We start from the raw sequence: 20758 nt of genomic DNA on the forward strand, positions 1-20758 counted from the left end.
GTTTCAGTTTCAGTAGCAGCTGTGTGGCAGTAGCGTGAATAGTGGGTTTAGCATGGGAACTTCATAAACTCTGTGTGTTGTATTGCATGTTTCATACATATGGAGGCCTTAACAATAAAAAGATGCTCCAAGTTACAGAAGGCCAGTAGAGTTTTATGTGCTGCAATGACCCTGTTAACTGATTTAATGTAATAAAATATGTCTGTAGGGCAGCGGCTTTCAGTTCATAAACGTTTTATACGACTCGTGCAGCTTTTTTTCCCCCCTCACTCTTCATCTATGTGTGCATCAAATTCCCCAAAACTAAATATCCAAAGCAACAGCTCATAGTTTGAAGTGTGGTGTGAGTAATAATCATTGTAGCATTTCTTGCTGACAGTTTGTGCCTCTCTGTCCACGTCTTTCTGTCACCGCACTTAAAGTCTTTCGGTGTGTGTCTGCTCGTCTTTCTCTCGTCATATTTCCAAGAATTGCAATGATATTTTCTCTGTCCCTCTCTCTGCGGTTGAGACAAATACGCCCGGAGACGAACAGCTCAGCTGCTTCTCATCGCAACAGCAAACCTGTGTTTAAATGTTACATAATTCCCACACATCATCTGATTCTGTGGTTACATGTGAGTGTGTGAGTTCATTCTTTTCTGTACAAAAACAAAACAAAACTAGCTTTATTTACCAAAAGATAAGTTCAGAGAAAGTCTTGACGTTGTGCCTACTGGAGCTGCCAAATCAATTAAATTTCAGACTCATTTAAAGTTCAACTGTCATTAATCCTCTGTTTTAATATATCTGAATGTGTTTTCTGTATAACATGAACTAATCATTAACTGTTGTCCACAGTCAGAAGATGCAACCATTTGTGCCAAATGCTTTGTTTCATATTTTAGTTTTTTTAGGTATTCACTCTTTAAATATTCTTTATGTTCTGTGATGACACTCAAGTATACTATGTTTATTTTTACTGTGAAGGTGTACATTCGATGAAAATGTGATGCAGAGAAATTATTCCTGTAAACTTTACATGTGCAGATTGTTTTTCTTGCACAAGGATTACAGCAGAGCATCAGACTGTCCTCAGACAGTTATAATAAGCAATCTGTTGTGTCTCTGTGCAGATTTTAATACAATTAGAGACCAGGAACAATGAGGATCACGATGGAAGGAAAGTCACATCTCTTTCCTTAAGTCATGATGGCAGACGGACAATGCTGGGTTATCCTATGAAGAAAGAGGACAACTGCTTACAGATCTCCAAGCAGTTAGTAATACAGAAATACAAACGGCAATGCAATTTCATTCACAACAGATTTGTTTTCTAATATGTACCACTGAAGCACAAACTGACACGGTAAGGAAGGCTGTGCATCTTTGCTTAATCTACTCGTCTAGACTGGTTTCCTGTAATGGCATAATAATGACATGCCAGGTCATGTATGTTATCAGTGTGCATTTTTTGGATTTCATGCATCAGTTCTCGCCAAGTAAGTCCTGCCCTGACCATAACCACTTTCCGTGTCTGTAAGTGCCGTAAAAATGAAACCGGAAAAGTTTAAATCCATGAACGTGAATGTGCCTGAGGTAGCACGCATTTAACAGTTGTGCTTGAAGGTTTGAAAACCCTGTAGATGTTTTAAGATTTCTGCATATGAACAAAAACATTATTCACCCAAGTACCAAAGTAACATACACATAAAAATGGTCATTAATCTATTAATAAAAATCAGCCATTGTAATTAGTTTGTAAATGGTGAACCCTTGCTTTCAGTATCTTGTGTGACCAGATCAATACGTCACTTCACTTCGGTTTGATTTATACAATGCCAACTCACAACAAAAAGCCAATTCAAAGCACTTTAGATAAGTAAACAAAGCAATTCAATGTGTCCTCACGTTTTCTTTTAGGCTTTACTGGCATAATCCAGAATTTATTGTTCCACCAATAAACATGTTTACGTGACACTATTTTGTGTAGTCTGACCAAAACTAGACTTTTTAAATGCAGATAAACATGTTAGACTGACCAAAACCATATGAAAACGAAGAAACACACCTAAATAATGCCATTGGTGATCAAATCCCAGACTCAAATGGGCCTAGGCGTTACATACATGCTCTAAACGGAGGAATGTAAGGAGACGTAAATATAGTCAAATTCTCAAAATAGCTGCTCTCATTCACAAAATATTCGTGTTTCTTTTGTCAGATGAATCTTTTGTCAGAAATTGTGACTGAAAACTTTGGCCAACTAACTCCAAGTCACTTTAAAGCGTTTCCAGGCTGGCTCCACTCTCCTAAAATATAACTGCAGGGTTATCTGACAAAATCACCGTGAAACTAACTTAAACACAACATCTGTGCATGTTATTCAGCTATTTTCAGATGTACGATGATCTATCACAGAGAAAGTTTGAAGCGGCACAATGTTGTGAATGTTTTCTCACACAGTCATTGGTGTTGCAGACATACTCCTGTCAATAATTTGATTCTGCTCCCGTGCATGGAAATAGTTTAAAAAAAAAAAAAAAAAAAAAAGACAGGGGGGCTGGTTAAATAGGGAAGTCGAGCTTTAACTGTAGCTCGACTCAGCTGTGCTGTCACTGTGCTGAACAATGCCAAGTAGTATGTTTGCATTGCAATGTCTTAATTTTCCCCCAAAATGCATCTCAATCAAACCAGAAAGATCTGTTTTGGTTTAATCTATGCACGAGACATTTCCCCCACAGCTTTTGGCGTGTCCATGTGATCTTTAGCAAACTGCTGAGAAATAGCAATTTTTTGGAAAGATTTCCAGTTCATACAATACCTGCATACTTTCATCAAATTGAAACACTTGTACTTATTCCATCTCTGTGGTATTAGTACTTCTGCTTGACTTAAAGCTGAATAATTCTGGCACTGGTCACCCTGTTTATTAATTTTGCTGTACATTTTATTATTTTACTGAAGTGCATATGAATACTTTTTGATCAAATCAAATCAAATTTATTTGTATAGCACATTTCATGTACAAACAGTTCAAAGTGCTTTACATAAAATAAAAGCATTGCAGCAGGGAGTGGAAGAAGCATTAAAAATACATAAAAGAATATAAAGAGAAACAATTAAAATCATTTAAATGAATTTAAAAACAAGCAACAGTCAAGATGAGTTAAAAGATAGCGTGCAGATTTCATGCATAGACAAATGAGAAAAGAAATGTTTTTAACCTGGATTTAAAAATGTCTACATTTGGTGAAAGTTTAATCTCCACTGGCAGTTTGTTCCACTTGTTTGCAGCATAACAGCTAAATGCTGCTTCTCCATGTTTAGTCTGGACTCTGGACTGGACCAGCTGATCTGAGTCCTTGGATCTAAGAGCTCTTGTTGTACTGATTACTACACAAATAACATTAAGACTTGCTTTTTCCCCAAGTTTCCTTCTGAATGGGAAATTTATAACGTAAAGGCAAAACCCTTAAAGGGGAAAGTAGCAGGGAGAATTTTACTTCCGGTCAGGTGATACTCATCACGTGACGTGTGCTCAGCCTACTCGGTCTCCCGCTGGCCCGGCCGCCTGCTGTTGTTACTTTTGTGTTTGCGATGCAGTAACCCCGTCGGTGTTAACTTTCGGCTGTCAAATGGAGCGGTACGGGTCTGACACGGAGGGAGACGGACAGGAAACACCGCTACTTCACCGGGGAAACGAAGCTAAAGTCCCGAGAGGTGACAAAAAACACATATTTAGCTAAGTGGCTAACATTAACGTTGCAGGTGGCACACAGTGCTGCTTCTAACATATGTTACCTTAGAAAAAGCTATAAAACGCATACTATTCCGAATACAGTTTTGTTTAGTCAACAATACGGATGATGTTGTGCCGCTGTTTTTTGGATTAGTCGTTTAAACACCTGTCCTCTAACGTACACACGCAAAAACCCATCACTTTACCTCAGTCACGGGTTTTTAGGACTTCTGTCCTGCTCTCGTGACATAGAGAGGTTTACCTGAGGCTATGAGGTAATCGTTTATATTCTTGTTACACTTCAGGTTAAAAAGGCACAGAAAAGCCGCATACACAGTCTGTCGCTATGAGAGACTGTGGTGTAACAGCAAGTCAAATTTGACTTGTACAGACATCAGGTTCAGATTATGGCTGCAGTGTAAACACGGTATCCTGATACTGTAGATAAAGACAGAGGAAGAGGTGCTTTGTGTGCAGATGTGTGGCGCTGACATGAACTCTTGTTAAAAATTAATCTTTGTCGGTTATCATCAGAAAGCAGAAATGGTTCAGAGGCAAATTTAGATATTTTGAAAAATGATTAATAAAACTGTCTGAATATGTTTTTTTCTGTCTGCAGGAAACACAAGTACAGAGTGTGACTATCCTCGTGCTGCACAGCTGGATTTCAAATGTTGCTGCAACATCCAGTCACCTTTGAAATCATCAATATAGTGCAGCGCACTTTGTAAATACAGCACACGGTTTCAGCCACTAACCAGCTCCCACTGCTCTGTCTTTCTCCCTGTGGTCCTGCAGCTCCAGTATGCTGTTCCTCGCGCTACGCCCTGGCGCTGCTCTCCTGTTACGGCTTCTTCGTGGTCTACTCCCTGAGGGTGAACCTTAGTGTAGCGATGGTGGACATGCTCAACAGCACGCACCGGTCCAGTGCCAACCACAGCAGCTCAGTGTGCCCCGCTCATGACAGCCCTGCACGACCCAAGCACAACCACACGGTGAGCAAGAGTGCGACCACCACTGAGGAGGACTGAATGCTTTATCTCAAATTTGTTCATTTTGTAGAAGTGAGTGTTCGGTTTTAGTGGCGCTCCAACGGCTCTCAATTCCCTTAAAATGCATGTGTTCCTAAAAGTGATATGAAGTTTTTGCAATGATTAAACATCCGACAGACATTGTTTGGGGCATGACTCTTCAATTTCTTCCTCAATTCGGTGAATTGGTGACCTATGAACATGCAAATGTGTGTCCAAACACGCCTCTATCTCTCAGCACTTCCTCGGTCTCCTCCAGCTCTATAAAAGATCCCCATCCTGCAAGTAGTCGGTGTCGGTTACTACAGTGTGTTATGTAGAAGATTCGGGCTGTCTGACCTCATTTTTCTGAAGCTGAAGCTCTGCAGATTCAAAGCAGAAATGTTGATGCATGAGTTTGCTTGTGATATGTCTTGTAACACATAAAAACACACCAAGTGCAAAGCTTAAAAAGGGCCATTCAGTGAATCACTTTTGAAGTTTGTCGTGCTTTCACTTTGTATTTTCTTTTGTGTCATCCATAATGAGGACAAAACTTTAGTTTCAAGCTTTTGAAATCTTGCATTTATCTTAGAACATTATTGCAGAAACGGACAAAGTAAGAAGCCAACAGCTGGGAGTTGAAATGCAGTAATTGTTATGTGACAGCAGTAATGAACTGAGCATATCTTTAAAATGTTTGTTAGGATTTTAAGAGCCCAGATGATCACTTCAGTTCCCATTTCAGAGTAAAAAACCTCTACTGGTGAGTTTTTTGGAAAGCAACGATAAGCTTTACAGACTTGCTTTATTTATTTTTTTTTATCCATACAGGAAAAGTCTAAATAGGTTTGGATTATATGATTAAAAAGACTTGAATTGACATCTTACAGTCAGCACTTTGCCTCTTTAACCCTTCCAAACCTTCATCTCTCAGGCCAGCGTGTACAACTGGGACTCTGAGACCCAGGGCTGGATCCTGGGCTCTTTTTTCTACGGATACATCCTGACGCAGATCCCTGGGGGCTACCTTGCCGGCCGCTTCGGACCCAAGTGGCTGATGGGGTTTGGAATCCTGGGTACTGTCATTTTTACGCTCCTAACCCCCGTGGCTGCTGATCTGGGTGCCAGCTACCTGATTGCTGTGAGAGTGCTGGAGGGCATCGGAGAGGTACGTTGGTGCCATAAATCCCATCTAACAATCATAAGAGGCAGACAAATTACTGCAGACTGATAGAAGGATCATATGTCAGTCTGTGCACCTAAATAAGCATCTTTTCTCTTCTCATTATGAATTCAGGGAGTCACGTTTCCTGCAATGTACACCATGTGGGCAGCGTGGGCCCCTCCACTGGAGAGAAGCCGACTGCTCACCATTTCATACATCGGTAAGAGCCACAGTATGAACACAGAGTCCAGGATGCTGCATCTATTGTTGTCTCATCTCATCTCATAGGTCAATTTCAATGTATATCCCGATTTAAAAAATTAATAAATATAAAAATAAGCTGTGACTCATCCAAATCGGCGTGTCGTTTTCTCCTAAATGGGTCCAGTTCACTGCAGTGTCTCGTCACAGTCTGGATTAATTTGATAACTTATTAACTCTGGACTAAAATCACGAGTATCTCCATACTGCTAAATCTGATTGTAAAGTATAATTGCATTAGATTACTCACTGCAGGCATAATAAACTGCAAGCGGCTGCATTTGTGATGATGGAGAAGTAGATCCAAGCTTCCAATTTCTGAATTTTATTTATTTATTTTTGCAAACTCCTTACTTTATTATGTCAGATTACTTAACATTGATTTCCTAACAATTTAATCACTTCAGTTTTTTTTTCCTCATCTCTCTCAACTCTGAGATAATTTTCTTGAAACTACATATGACCCTCATCATCATCACCTGATACTAAAAGACAAACGATCGACTAAAACTGAGAGTAACAGATCATTTAGGGATTGTGTCACACTTGATCAGTCATCCACTTTATGAACGGGTGAGCTGCTGCACCATCAGCGCTCCTTTAACTGTCAGTGTTTACTGGATGTTTGTCACACTTCATGCACTCAGCCAGCTGTGGAGCACAGATGTTTGCGTTTTCTCTTCCAAACCCAGGAGCCCAGTTGGGGACAGTCGTGTCTCTTCCTTTGTCTGGTGAAATCTGCTTCTACCTGGACTGGACCTACGTCTTCTACGTATTTGGTAAAGCATGTGAGGGGGGGGGGTTAGTAGTAGTAGTGGAGGGAAAAAAAATCAATCAAATGATCAAAGTTACTCTGATTACATGTTAATCTTTAGATGAAAGAGCTATAATCAATAAGTGATTGGGAAAGTAAAGTGCACGTCTAATCGTGTATTTGTGATGGAAGCTGCTGGTTCTCTGACCTCCAGTGTCCCCATCATTGATCAGTCAACACAGGGCTATTTTTTTACATTCAGATGAGCCGTTTCTTCTGTCTGCCCCTTTGTTCCTCTTTGCGCTGTGGAAAAGATGATTTAGCAGGTTGAAGAGAAACTGAGCTCAGAAATCAGACGGCTTTACAAGCCCCACTTTATTTACCGTCACTGTGGTCCATGTAGCCACATGTCTGTTTGCTGTACAGTCTTTTACATGCGGTGTTAGTTTGTGTTGTTTGTGTGTCCAGGTGCTGTTGGCTTGGTGTGGTTCATCTTGTGGTCTTTTCTTGTGTTTGACACTCCAAACACTCATCCACGGATATCAGAGCAGGAGAGACTCTATATCACCACATCACTAAAAAATGAGGTAGCGACAAATGTTTTTATTCTAATGTTCCAGTTGTTCCATGTTTTTCCTGTTGACATAAAAACATTAATGTATGGGACTACAGCCTGAGTGCACTGGAGGATTGAGCTTGCCAGCCACTACCGTTATTTGACACCAACGTGGCACAATATCAGCGTATAAGAGAAGTTTATTTTCTTATGTCTTGTTCAGTTTTATGGTCACCATACCCACAATGAATTTGCACTTCATGACACTTCTGCTATGCTAAACAGGTGCTAAGTACGTGTAGAAACGCCTCTTTTTTTTTTTTTTTTAATTTGACATTGAAACATCGGATGAATTTCAGAGAACCTGCATCACAACTGTAACAAATCAGGAAAAACAAGCACACAGCTTCAGTTTGGAAAACCATGCCATTTAATGCTAGCAGAGGGGGACAAAGCTAATACGTAAGATTGAAGAGAAAACTTATTTCCCTTTACATGACATAATTCCACTAAAAATGTCCGGTTCATTTAGAAATTCTAATCTTTTAAAGTACGAGCGCTAGTTTACTTTTCTCTACTTTGCGTCACAATTCCTTTCTGTGATCTGAAAAATCAATGTTGGCACATGTTGAGGGATGTCTCACTTCCTAAAATGCGTCTGTAGGTGAGGCCCGTCAGAGGAGCTTTGTGAAAATGAACAGGTGCATCCTTCCTGAAGTCTTTGTTGTACTTTTGACATTCAAAAGGGGAAACATTATATTAAAAGTAGAAAAGCAGTTGCAGAGGAAATTATTCTCAGAATTCAGAATTTGTGCCCATTTTTGCTGAAAACAAGATTTAAGCTGCTCAGCAGTCTGTGGTTGTCTGAGTCTGCATATATTTTCAATAGATGGATCTGGACTGCAGACAGGCCAGTCAAGCACATACACACTCTGTGTTTATGAGGACATGCAGCGTTAACCGTTAACCTCCCAGGAAAAGATTTAACCTTGGTGGTAGCATATGTCTTAAAAATTCCAAGATACACCACAGCATCAATGGTACCTTCACACATATGCAGGCTGCCATGCCATGCATGGCACGTACAATCCCAGCAAGACGCTAGTTTCTCCCCAGAAGCAGCTGCAACGTGGACTCATCTGACCACAGGACACGTGTTCGCTGTCTTTCTTTGTCCAGAAAACTGTTGTTTCTGTGTATAGCTGATAATGACTCGCTTGTTGTGTTATACATTTTTAGGCCATATTTCTGGACGTAGCAGCAGGCTGTTTTGAGTGAAAATGGCTTTATTGATCATGGTAACGTTATGTTTTCCAGCTTGAAGGTTATGACTACCCAACAGTGGTTTGTGGCCTTGAGCTCTGTAGGTGTTGGGAGAAGTATATTCTTTGCCCTCTTGTTTTTTGAACTTATCAGGGATTCTTTTCCTGACGAGGTTTGGCACAGAGTGGTTAGCTACGAACCCACCTCTGGATGCTCCTTTTGTACCCAATCCTGGCACACTCACCTGACACTAATCAATCTGCTTATTGGAACATCTTCCAGAAGAATGGTTCTGAGGGACAAGAGAAGAAGCTGAAAACAGGGCCAAGAGAGTCACAATTAACTTCTTTCTTTTGTCTTCTTCCTCTCAGCTGTCCACCTCATCAGGAAACATCCCCTGGCGAGCCATCGTCACGTCGAGGCCACTGCTGGCCATCGTTGTGGCTCACTTCTCTTATAACTGGACCTTCTACACGCTCCTCACTCTGCTGCCAACCTACATGAAAGAAGTTCTGGGATTTAGCATAAAGCAGGTGGGAATGAAAGCTGTTACTCTGAAGCAAATTGCTGATAAAACCAAGCAGGAAATCCCAATACTCATTACCAAAAAAAGGTCATTCTGTAATGATGATCTCTTGTCCACCACAGAACGGCATGCTGTCAGCTCTGCCGTACATGGGCTGTGCCGTGTTCGCTGTGCTGAGCGGTCAATTTGCCGATTATCTGCGAGAAACCTGCCTCTACCCAACCGTCGCTGTCAGGAAGTCCTTTTCTCTCATTGGTAAGGAATGCCGAAGCCGACCTCCATCCAGGACACCACATCTTCTGTGTCCGAGTAGGTTTTCTTTGTGTCGTTTCTGCAGGTATGATTGGGCCTGCGGTGTTCTTGGTAGCAGTCGGTTACACAGGCTGTAATTACACCTTAGCTGTGACCTTCCTCACCATATCGTCTTCTCTGGGTGGAGTGTCGGCCTCTGGCTTCAACATCAACCATCTCGACATCGCTCCTTCGTAAGAATGACTCTTTTCAATCGTTAACCCTCCGTATCTGGTAATTTAAACTTTCCTTTTTACTTTCAATAAAGTGTGAATGAATCAGTTTTGTAGTAGGATGCTTTTCTTGTTACTGTTGTTAAAAACATTAATCATGAATTATATTTGCTGTCAATCATAAATCTTATTAAACATCAGTGTAGAATTAGGAAAAACTAGTGGGTTTGGCAGTTTAATTTCTCAGGACTTTAACACCTTTTATCTTTGTAGGTACGCTGGTATTCTGCTCGGAATCACCAACACGTTTGCTACCATTCCTGGCATGGTGGGACCAGTCATAGCAACAGCTCTCACCCGGAATGTAAGAAACAAACACACAACTGTTTTAAAGTTCATGACTTTCTATATTTAGATACAAAAAAGCAGTGTAGCAGTGCATGTAGTGTGCTGCTGCTTTTTATTCATGCTGGAGTCTCTTGGTGTCGTGTCCTCAAGTCACCCTGCCTGTCTACTAGGTTCAGGCTGAACAGGATTAACATGCTTTGGCCACCAGAGGGCGTCTGTTGTTTACATTTACACAGTCTGTCTGAATGTCATTCACAGCACCTGAAATATTTTACCTTTTGTTTGGATGCCCCAAAATAATACAGTCACAAAAGTGTAGAATCCATTTTTTTCCTCCTTGGTAAGGATAATCAGTTCATCACACAAACAGCAAAGCACTATCACAATTCATACCTTGAATGATAAGATAAACAGAGCTGGACATTTAACTGGAGATGACTAACTAACCACAGCTCGCCTCCACTGTGTGTAACTGTACTAACTGAGGCTTTACAACACATTTATTTGCTTTTTATTGACTTTTAATGGACCGGGTTTCTGGCTGCTGTTAAAAGATCAGCATAGCACTTTGAGATTCCGTATGAAATGAAAAGTGCTTTACAAATGTAATTGATTATTATTATTATTATCTGTCAGCTCCTGCAACACAGTCGGTACAGGTAAAAACAAAAGGACCCTCAGGATGAGGACGTTTTGAATGCTAGGCATGTAAAGACGGGGCAAATAAGGCAGTGGCGTAATAATATAGATGTGACTTATTAATCAGACTGTAGTATTTACATGAGTTGCATGTTCCATTTATAGTCTCATTTACATGTTTCAGAGCACATTCAGAATAGGGTGAAAAAGTCAGAATATTGCTATGCATGTACACAAAGCCGCTCTGTCCAGCAGTGTTGAGCATCTTGTGGGTTTTGTTAATCCGTAATAAGCGATATATTGCAGTATGTATCCATCATAAGCAGTCACTGTTATGTAGAGGGTGTGCAGTATTGTCCATTATGTTTAATACTGTCGGTACCAATTAACTTTGCATTCACTGTCATCTAGAACACTATAGAAGAATGGCAGATTGTCTTCTACATCGCTGCCGGCATCAACCTGTTCGGAGCCATATTCTACAGTGTGTTCGGCCGAGGGACGGTGCAGCCCTGGGCTGTCCACACATCGTACTCTCACGGAGACTGAAGCAAGAGACAAGTGACAATAATCTTCCCGTTAAAGTCTCAACCACAGGCTCATTCAACGGGTAATCTCAGGCTGCGGCTACACGAAAAAGTTTTTCACTGTAAACGATACTTTTTCTTATCGTTTGGCTGTCGCGGCCACACGGAGCCGGCGTTCCCACTACCCCAAAACGATAGTTTTTGAGAACGGGTTCCAGAGTGGGAAAGTTTGAAAACGAGGTCGTTTCGTTTCCATTGTTACAGCGAAAACGTTTTTGCGTCAGTCAAACGTTGACGCTGTGAGACTTCTCTATTGTCTCACAGCGTGGCGTGACACAGTGACGTGTGTACTGCATCGTTTCATCGTTTTCATCCGTTTTCGTCTGGACCTGAGTCTTTACAGCAGCGTTGCCGTGTGGTTGCAAGAATTTTCGTACCCGTTTTAAAAAAAAAACCTCGTTTCGTTTCCGTGTAGCCGTAGCCTCAGAAAGAGGCACATTCCAGCCGAGTTAATTATTCTCTTACAACAACAGCCAGAGATTTTCTTTACTGTGTCTGTGTGGTCTGGCTGAAGGCCGACACAGACACACTGATGAAGAAGCATAGTGTGGCCTTAGATGCAAAAAATTATCCACGATGATTGATCTATAGAAGAAATATTTCCAATTTACTTGTTTGTTCAGGTTGTGTTAAACATTTTCTTTTTGATTAAGAACCTCACAGTGATCCTCCTGAAGTCAGAAGAACGTCTCCTTGCATGTGTAAAGTTTGGGATAACACAATCTGTTCTACTTTACAAACCATAATTAAGTGCCAGGAAGATGACAAACATGCCATCCCAAACTAGACACTTTTTTGAGTCGGCATTGTGGCTACGCAGCACATACACGATCATGTTTAAGAAAATGCCTTAAAGGGATATTAAAATACTGTTTTATGTCCTTTAGTAAAAGGATTTTCTTTGTACATTAAGATTTATGGTTTACATACGGGACACCGTTATATTCTTTATCAGTGACACTTGGCTTTTTCTACCTAAAACTCCTTTAGAGATTCTTGATAGAAACGGCTTCAGATCATTAACAGGATTTGCACTTTGTGTCAATTCTCAGGTATTTTATGCCATACATGGATTTAAAGGGATGTTTACTTTTTAACAAATTTATTTGCCATATCGAGACGCGTGTCAAGAGAAGTAGATCCAGTTTTGAAATGACTTGAGCTTGCTTGGTTAGCCTTATAAAAGTAGAATTCATATTCAGTCTACGTTATCCCTTCCTACACGATACTTTGAAGTGATGGCACAAAACTCTCAAGATATACATTTAACCTTGGTTGAAACTTTTGTCAACAAGTAGCACCATCATCCTAGCTGAAGATGTAATGCACTTGTGCCTTATAATAGGAATTTAAATGGTATCAGACAATCCAACAGTGTTAACTCATCTGTTCACGAGGAACTCCTTTCTTTACTGATTTTTTTTTTTTTTTTTTTTTTTCTTATTTTAGTGTCTATATTAAAATAAAAGGGACTTTTTGTATTATATACTGTACTGTGAGGGAAATTATTATAAATTTTTATCCTGGAAACATTCCAGAAACAAGCCCCTAATCATTGTAAATATATCACATAAAGCCGTGAGCAAATCTGATACTGAGTTGAGTCATTATTTCTTTATATTGCTTCCAACGCTGCTTTCGAGTAACGGAACAAAAAGCTTTTCATAACTGCAGGTTTAACAACTTCTTTCAGTCTGTTATAAAAGCACAAGATAAAATCAGATAAACAGACACGATTATTCATTCTTCAAAAGTAACACAGAAGGCACACTGCCATCAAAAGAAAATCTAGTGATGGAAAATCCTGGTAATTCTGTATATTCAGGTAGTCAGCTGACCGACGGCAGCAGCTTCAGGTCATAGCACTGCATCCAAAGGTTTGTAAGTCGGGCATTAACACCTTCAGCTCTCTTCCTACAGCCATAAAATGCTTTTACTTTCACTGTCAAACCTTGTTGTGAAAGCTGAGCTTTTGTTGACGTGATCTCCAATCGTTTAAGATGTTCTTCTGACCACACTCTTACCTTGGAAGATGACAGTTCACCACTATCCTTCCAGGTTTTAATAAGGCATTGGACAGTTCTGAAGTCTGCATCTAGTAAAAAAAAAAAACAACAAAAAACAAGCTGCAGCTGTTAAAATCGGATTAACATCTTTTCAACAGTCTCAGAATGTGTCTTACAACGCGACTGCTAAAGGAACAAGAAGGTACATGCTCACTGAAACCGACTCCTCAAACCTATGAATCAATGCAGTACTTTCTTAATTGGAGGCTCTTACTCATTTAAATCCAGGATCTTGCACCAGGCAGGCTGTAATCTCAAACTTGGGTATGGAAAAGTGGGAAATCTGTGAATTATCAGGAAATAATGAAGTAGGAACTCACGTCAGTGAAAGCAGTTATTTTTCATTAGTTACTAAAAAAAATAATTAGTCATGTCCATGAGGTCACTGCTTGAAGAGCTGAAAATAGTTGACTATTTCATATGGTATTGGTATCATTATTTCTATCTGCTGCACTTTCAGGAAGCAAATGACCCAACAACAGGAGCACTTTAGACTACAGAGCAAGACCAGGCAGGATTAGAAAGGGTCTATGACTACTGTAGGTGTAACTGTTTTCTCTGTGCTAACTGGCAGACAGGCTCACTGGAAAGGCTTAAAGAGCATCTGGGTTAATTGTAATCCAACTTTGGAGCGTCTGGAGAGGCGAGCACTCCACCTTTGATGGCCGCTGCTCACTTCAGACCTGTTCACATAATACTCTGTATTTGACAGAAAACTAAACTTAAAACTTGAACTTCTAGATCCTAAACATTACAATTCTGCCGTTAGTGATACGACTGTGCTCGTCCCAGGTAAACTGATGCAAGAGGATCAGTTTACAGCGCCAGTCCCACTATCGGGCCACCTTAATTCAAAAGTGTCCTTAAATGTTAGTCTTTCGTAATTTAACGGACACAAGTCATTCCCAATTTTGTTTGGGCGCCGAATGAAGCCCGTTCACACGCGCTTCGTATAACAATGGATGCTTCTGTCGGTAGCTGTGCGCTGTGTTAAACTCGTTTACGGCAACTTCTTTCGGTCCTTCGTTGTGATGCTGTGCAGCAACGGGCGCGCGCAATTACGCAACACCCCCTCCTGTCCTGAGCGCTATAAACGGATCAGCGTCTCTCCTCAGCTTCTCCGGTCCTGCAGCCAACCTGACACCCGCCAGCTCTCAGGTACGACGCACTACATTAAAATACGCTTAGTTTTTAATTTCCGTGATTAAAATGTCTTTAATGGCGCCATTTTTATTTATTTAATTGATTTTTTTTTAATGGATCAGTCTCCTGACGGTGTTTTGGGAATGTTGTGATGCAGGATTGAGGACAGGCGGTTGGTAGTTAATGCGCATCCAGGCGTCAGTAAGCAGGCAGATGATAGAACATGGCGGACGGTTGACATTTCCCCTTAAATCCCTCGGACATTAGTTTTTACCGCAGTTGCTGTGCTATTTGTCTTTTCTTTTCCGCAGTTTGGTAATGTTTTGTACATCGAGGCGCACTGCGGCAGCCGTTGTGACGTTATTTGTAAAGGATGAGTTAAACAGGGAAATGGCTCTCCGTCCTGGCAACTGAGTTCACCTGAACAAGTCTGTCCAAGATCATGTGGGCATATTTGTTTCAGTGCTGGCTGTTGCACCTTGTTCACGCAGCATTCACACAGATGATAAGAAATCCCATTAATGATTTAAAACCAAAACTTTGCAGTGAATCCTAATGTTAGTGAGCATCATGCAACACCTCTGCAGAGTTAACTGTGTCTACTCTCCTTTGGATTAACTTGTTAGTAGAGCACTGCAGTGTCTGAGAAATGGCTGCTACACTGTTGGAGGGTTGGACCTGACAAAATGGTGGATCCTGGCTCAGAGGGAAGCTGTACCGAGTCTGTGGCTGTGAAACATCAGCCGTGTTGCCTGGGTGTGTTGGTGCACGGGGAGCCGAGCAGCGACGACAGAGCGGGGGGGGGGGGCTGAGCTGGATGTGAAAGAGGAGAGCAGGGGTGTGGATGGATGGAGGATTACAGAGTAGGAGGGGTAGATTGTTTTTGTGCTTGGTGCAGGATCGGTGGCGAATTGATACCATCTCTTTTCGTCTGAGTTACAGCGCTTCTGAAAACACTGCTTACCAAGAGCCCTCGTTGTAACAATCGCTGAAAGATATCCCGGCCTGGCAAGGCCCTCGGCTTTTTCAAGTCTCCTGCATTGTGGAGCATTTGAGCTGTAACACGTTTCCTGAATTACTGCCTGCGTGATGATAAACAACAACAGCCGAAACACCGAACACCATGACTTGCTTTGTCCATCCTCACGCAAAACATTTCAATATATGTAAATTCAAAGTGCACACCAGCTTTCCTTTTGCTGCTCTATGAACCACCCATTAAATGTTCCGACTGTAACTTAACCCCAGCTTTAGCAGACCATCTCGTGACTTCAGCCCAACTCGACTCATCATGGGAAAGGAGAAACTCCATATCAACATTGTGGTAATTGGCCACGTGGACTCGGGCAAGTCCACCACCACAGGCCACCTCATCTACAAGTGCGGTGGCATTGACAAGAGAACAATCGAGAAGTTTGAGAAGGAAGCTGCTGAGGTGAGGGAACAGCAATAAGAAGAGGATGAATCAGCCAGTATCTTTCCTTAAGATGATCTGAACTTATAGGAATAAATGAGGAGTGCCTTTAATTTCACAAAAGGATCTCAATTCCTTGTTTCCCAGATGGGAAAGGGGTCGTTCAAGTATGCCTGGGTGCTGGACAAGCTGAAAGCAGAGAGGGAGCGAGGCATTACCATTGACATCTCACTGTGGAAGTTTGAGACCAGCAAGTACTATGTGACCATCATAGACGCCCCGGGCCACAGGGACTTCATCAAGAACATGATCACTGGGACATCACAGGTCTGTAACATGACCATGTTTAGTTGCTCTTTTTAGTTTGCTTGTGCCTGCACTTTATTGTGGGTTTTTATTGTGCGAAATGAAAGTTGGCATCCACTTAAGAGCAGACATTGAAGACAGGAGATAGTAACTTTGCTTGTGAAGGCCATGACTTATCTCGACAAACTTACTCCATTACAATCCTACATTAATAATCCTTTGGGAAAAGCTGCATTGCAGATGTACTAATGCTCATGCTTCAATATCTTTAGGCCGACTGTGCTGTGCTCATTGTGGCGGCAGGTGTGGGAGAATTCGAGGCAGGCATTTCCAAGAACGGCCAGACCCGAGAGCATGCCCTACTGGCATACACCCTCGGTGTCAAGCAGCTCATTGTGGGCATCAACAAGATGGACTCTACCGAGCCAAACTACAGCCAGAAGCGGTATGAGGAGATTGTGAAGGAAGTCAGCACCTACATCAAGAAGATTGGCTACAATCCAGACACGGTCGCTTTTGTGCCCATTTCAGGTTGGAATGGAGACAACATGCTTGAGCCCAGCCCCAATGTAAGTAGCACACATAGAACAGCAATGCAACGGCCGTAAGCAGCCATGAATTTAAATACTGATTTGTTTGGCTGGTGGCAGGGTTGAGAAGCTGGAGCTCAGAGTTTAACCGGCTGTTCAGACTGTGTTAAAACAGCAACAACATCACATATAGAAGAGCTAAGAAATCAGACAATTGACTGAGTAATATTGGTGAATACAGAATGTGTTTAACTAAGCATCACCACCTTTTTTTAGTGCTCAAGAAATCTGCTCTTTAGACAAGTAACTACATCTAATCCAGTTGAGTTTTTGCCAGCAATGATCTTGACAGTGTACAGCAGCTTACAACATTTAATTACAATTACTGCATGAACTGTCTCATACGATGTGCTATCCTCTCCTTTGTAGATGACTTGGTTTAAAGGGTGGAAGGTCAATAGGAAGGAAGGCAACGCTTCAGGCACCACACTCCTGGAGGCGCTAGACGCCATCCAGCCCCCCAGTCGTCCAACAGACAAACCGCTGCGTCTTCCCCTGCAGGATGTCTACAAGATAGGAGGCATGTACTGCCCCCGTTAACATTTATCAGAGTATGGGATTGTGGAATTGGGACATTTCATATTGAACTTCTAGTATCTTATGAAATAGGCAGATTTTCCCTTTATTCTAAGTTAAGCCCCGTGTGCTGGCGCTGTCTTCCTCAGGTATTGGAACTGTGCCCGTGGGTCGTGTGGAAACAGGCGTACTAAAGTCTGGCATGGTGGTGACCTTCGCCCCCGTTAACGTGACCACTGAAGTGAAATCTGTGGAAATGCACCACGAGGCCCTGACTGAGGCCCTTCCAGGTGACAATGTAGGCTTCAATGTCAAGAATGTGTCTGTGAAGGACATTCGTCGTGGCAATGTGGCCGGAGACAGCAAGAACGACCCTCCACAGGAAGCTGCCAACTTCACCGCCCAGGTAGCTGCAAAACTCCTATTTATGGAAATGAAATGTGTACATAAAGTACAAAAAAAAAAAAGCTTTCCGTCAAAACTATTTAAAGACTTAAAATGTTTTTATGACATTTCAAAGAGAAGCTTTTTTCGCATCCAGCTCCAGTAACTTAAAAAACTGGGTCATTATTCTCATCAAAGTTTGTCTCAAAAAGACGAGAGAGGGGTTGTCTAAACTGTTATCGTCACCTGCTGAATAAATGGGCAGAAAAAGGAAGTAATTTTCTCCAAATCTCCTCTTTATCTGCTTTGTTTTGTAGGTGATCATCCTTAATCACCCAGGCCAGATCAGTGCTGGTTATGCTCCTGTGCTGGACTGCCACACTGCTCACATCGCCTGCAAGTTTGCAGAGCTCAAGGAAAAGATTGATCGCCGCTCTGGCAAAAAGCTGGAAGACAACCCCAAATCTCTTAAGTCTGGAGATGCTGCCATCGTGGATATGGTTCCTGGCAAGCCGATGTGTGTGGAGAGCTTCTCTGAGTACCCTCCACTGGGTGAGTTCAAGTGTGGAGAACATTTCTAATTTCAGCAGCTTCCTCAACTCACTTTCCCCCTGAGCTAAAGGAGCTGTTTAGTCATGCCATGCAATGTCTTCTCTTTGCAGGTCGCTTCGCGGTGCGCGACATGCGTCAGACTGTGGCCGTTGGCGTGATAAAGGGAGTGGAGAAGAAGGCCGCCACCACTGGTAAAATCACCAAGTCTGCTCAGAAGGCCCAGAGGAACAAATGAATGTTGTGCTGCTCTGCCGACCGCAAGGTCTCCCAAGGCAGGACATCACTCATCCAACTCCATCCCACGATTGGCCACTTCAACGTAATAATTAAAGACTGGTTAATCATCACAATGCATCGCAAAAGCATTCGAAGGAAAGAAAAACATGTAGATCTTTATTCCTAGAGATGGCACTCCTGACTCCATTTCAGTGGTTAGATTACCATCATGTACAATGTGATATTGAAAATAGTTTTAAATGTGAACTGTTGATTTGGTTCATGGCAATACTTTTCTGTGATCTTGAGACACCGAACAAAACCATCTCTCGAGCTCTCCGGAGTGCTAGTCCTGATCTCTACATGTTGTCCTGCTTTTAGTGATTGTTTGCAACTTAATGGTGCTCTATAGGAGCCAATGACAAAATGTTAAACTGTTCTTCTCAGTAGTGGATTAGTGGAACTTTTGTTGTGTTTAAGCTTTAAATACCACTTAAAACAAAAGGTCTACATTTGTCCATCTTGGGGGACTCAGTAGACAAGCTGTCGATTCTTAAAGCACCTTGATTGGCATTTTGCTAACTTTGCACTTGTACTGGAGAAGATTTAATTGGCACAAGCTACTGCACCTTATTGTGAGATGGCACGAGCCTCTTTGCAACATTAAACATATTTCAACCAAAATGTTTTGCTGTTGTTTTAGCAAGTGATTCTTTTAAAATGTGATCATTTTAATTCAAGTTTTTATTGAACTTTTCTTAGGCTTGGTACATGGCAAATTAAACATGTTTCTTTATACAGGAACAAGTAGTATATGAGTAACCGACTTTGCACATATTTGTCTCAAAAATAGGCAGCTGATACAAAAACAAGGTAAGTACATAATGATATCTGACTGCTGAGGCATACAGTATTACAGGTCCTAGTGGGGGTCATTATTTACCTTTTATATAGTTCCAAAACCTGCCCCAGGGGTTCACCCCCTCCTCCCTATGATCACTCAGTCTACTAAGCATACATTCATAGGATGCAGTTTCAGTCATTGCACACACCCATTCTTTCGCATGTGGAATTTCTGATGCCTTCCAATGTCTTAAGATGACTCGACAAGCTGTTGTTGTACCCACTGAGATTTCAGAAAAATTACATTTGGTTATATTGGGTAATTGAGACTTGTCCCCCAGTAGACAGAGCTCTGGACTGAGGGGAATCTGTGCTTCAAGCCAGTTACTCACCATATTTAGAATCTGAGTCCAGAAAGGTCTAATCAAGACACATTCCCACATACAATGAACGAAGGTACCAATATCCTCCTTACATTTCCAACACAAGACATCACCCGATAGTTTCATCCTGTTTGGATGGTGTCTAATAGTATTTATGTAATAAATTATATTGTGTAAGTTTACCCCTTGCCTCTCTCACATATTTACCACAATCAGCCACAATTACTGCCCATCTATCACAATCAATATCTCCATGAAGGTCCCTCTGCCAAATCATCTTTAACTGGTCATTGTCAGTGACGAGAGAAGAAATAGCCATTTTATGAAATTGTGAGGCTTTTCGTTTTCTAAGTGGAAGTTTCATATAATCGCTGATCATATTATCAGTAATACTGTATGGCTTCGAGATAATCCTCATTTGCAAAAAATTCCAAAAGTTATCTTTTCCCACCAAATAAGATTTCTGCAACAACTTATCATATGGCAAAAACACTCCATCTTCAAATAGATCATTAATGGTGCTTAAACCTCTAATGTGCCAATGTTTCCAATACACTGGTTTCTTCCCAATGCATACATCAGGATGCATCCCACAATGATGAATATCTTTGTAGAGTGTGTGTAAGTTTAAACATTTTATGTACTTTACTCCAGACATCCCTTGAATGTAGAAGTATTGGATTTGTAATGTTAGACTTTCTTTGTGATAACACTTCCATAGGTTGGAAAGGCAAGGATATCTCCTTTTCTACCTTCATCCAAGCCGTTTCATCCTCTGCAACCTGCCAGTATCTTGCTATTTTAGCCATTTCAAAAGCTAAATAATACAATCTTTTTATGTGCACATAACTTTCTCAATTTAATTCGTGGTCTTTTTCCCAACCCATAGGAAACATTTTATAATATTATCCAATTGTCTAAAGATGGTAAATGGTATATTAATTGGTAACATCATTGCCACATAACTGAATTGTGGGGCAATTATAATTTTTATAACATTGATTTTTCCCCACAATGTCAATTCTAGTTTTCGCCACTTATCAAGGTTT

The 20758-nt window shown here is 41.3% G+C and overlaps 2 protein-coding genes across 2 annotated transcripts; both read left to right on the forward strand.

Annotated features, from left to right (window-relative positions):
- The first annotated feature begins 3523 nt into the window (after window positions 1–3523).
- On the forward strand, window positions 3524–12888 carry slc17a5 (solute carrier family 17 member 5). Its single transcript, XM_075480107.1, has 11 exons — window positions 3524–3701; window positions 4519–4715; window positions 5668–5901; window positions 6031–6118; window positions 6852–6938; window positions 7382–7500; window positions 9104–9265; window positions 9381–9513; window positions 9596–9743; window positions 9996–10086; window positions 11121–12888. The coding sequence occupies exons 1-11, from the start codon at window positions 3617–3619 to the stop codon at window positions 11256–11258; spliced, it is 1482 nt and encodes a 493-aa protein (XP_075336222.1). The 5' UTR covers window positions 3524–3616; the 3' UTR covers window positions 11259–12888.
- Window positions 12889–14412: 1524 nt separating this feature from the next.
- Window positions 14413–19167, forward strand: LOC142396905 (elongation factor 1-alpha, somatic form). The gene is made up of 8 exons (XM_075480118.1): window positions 14413–14520; window positions 15754–15940; window positions 16067–16246; window positions 16498–16794; window positions 17185–17335; window positions 17481–17737; window positions 18033–18267; window positions 18378–19167. The coding sequence occupies exons 2-8, from the start codon at window positions 15797–15799 to the stop codon at window positions 18500–18502; spliced, it is 1389 nt and encodes a 462-aa protein (XP_075336233.1). The 5' UTR covers window positions 14413–14520; window positions 15754–15796; the 3' UTR covers window positions 18503–19167.
- Window positions 19168–20758: the final 1591 nt, after the last annotated feature.

This window comes from Odontesthes bonariensis, chromosome 2, assembly GCF_027942865.1.
Source record: "Odontesthes bonariensis isolate fOdoBon6 chromosome 2, fOdoBon6.hap1, whole genome shotgun sequence".
In the NCBI taxonomy this organism is placed as follows: Eukaryota; Metazoa; Chordata; class Actinopteri; order Atheriniformes; family Atherinopsidae; genus Odontesthes; species Odontesthes bonariensis.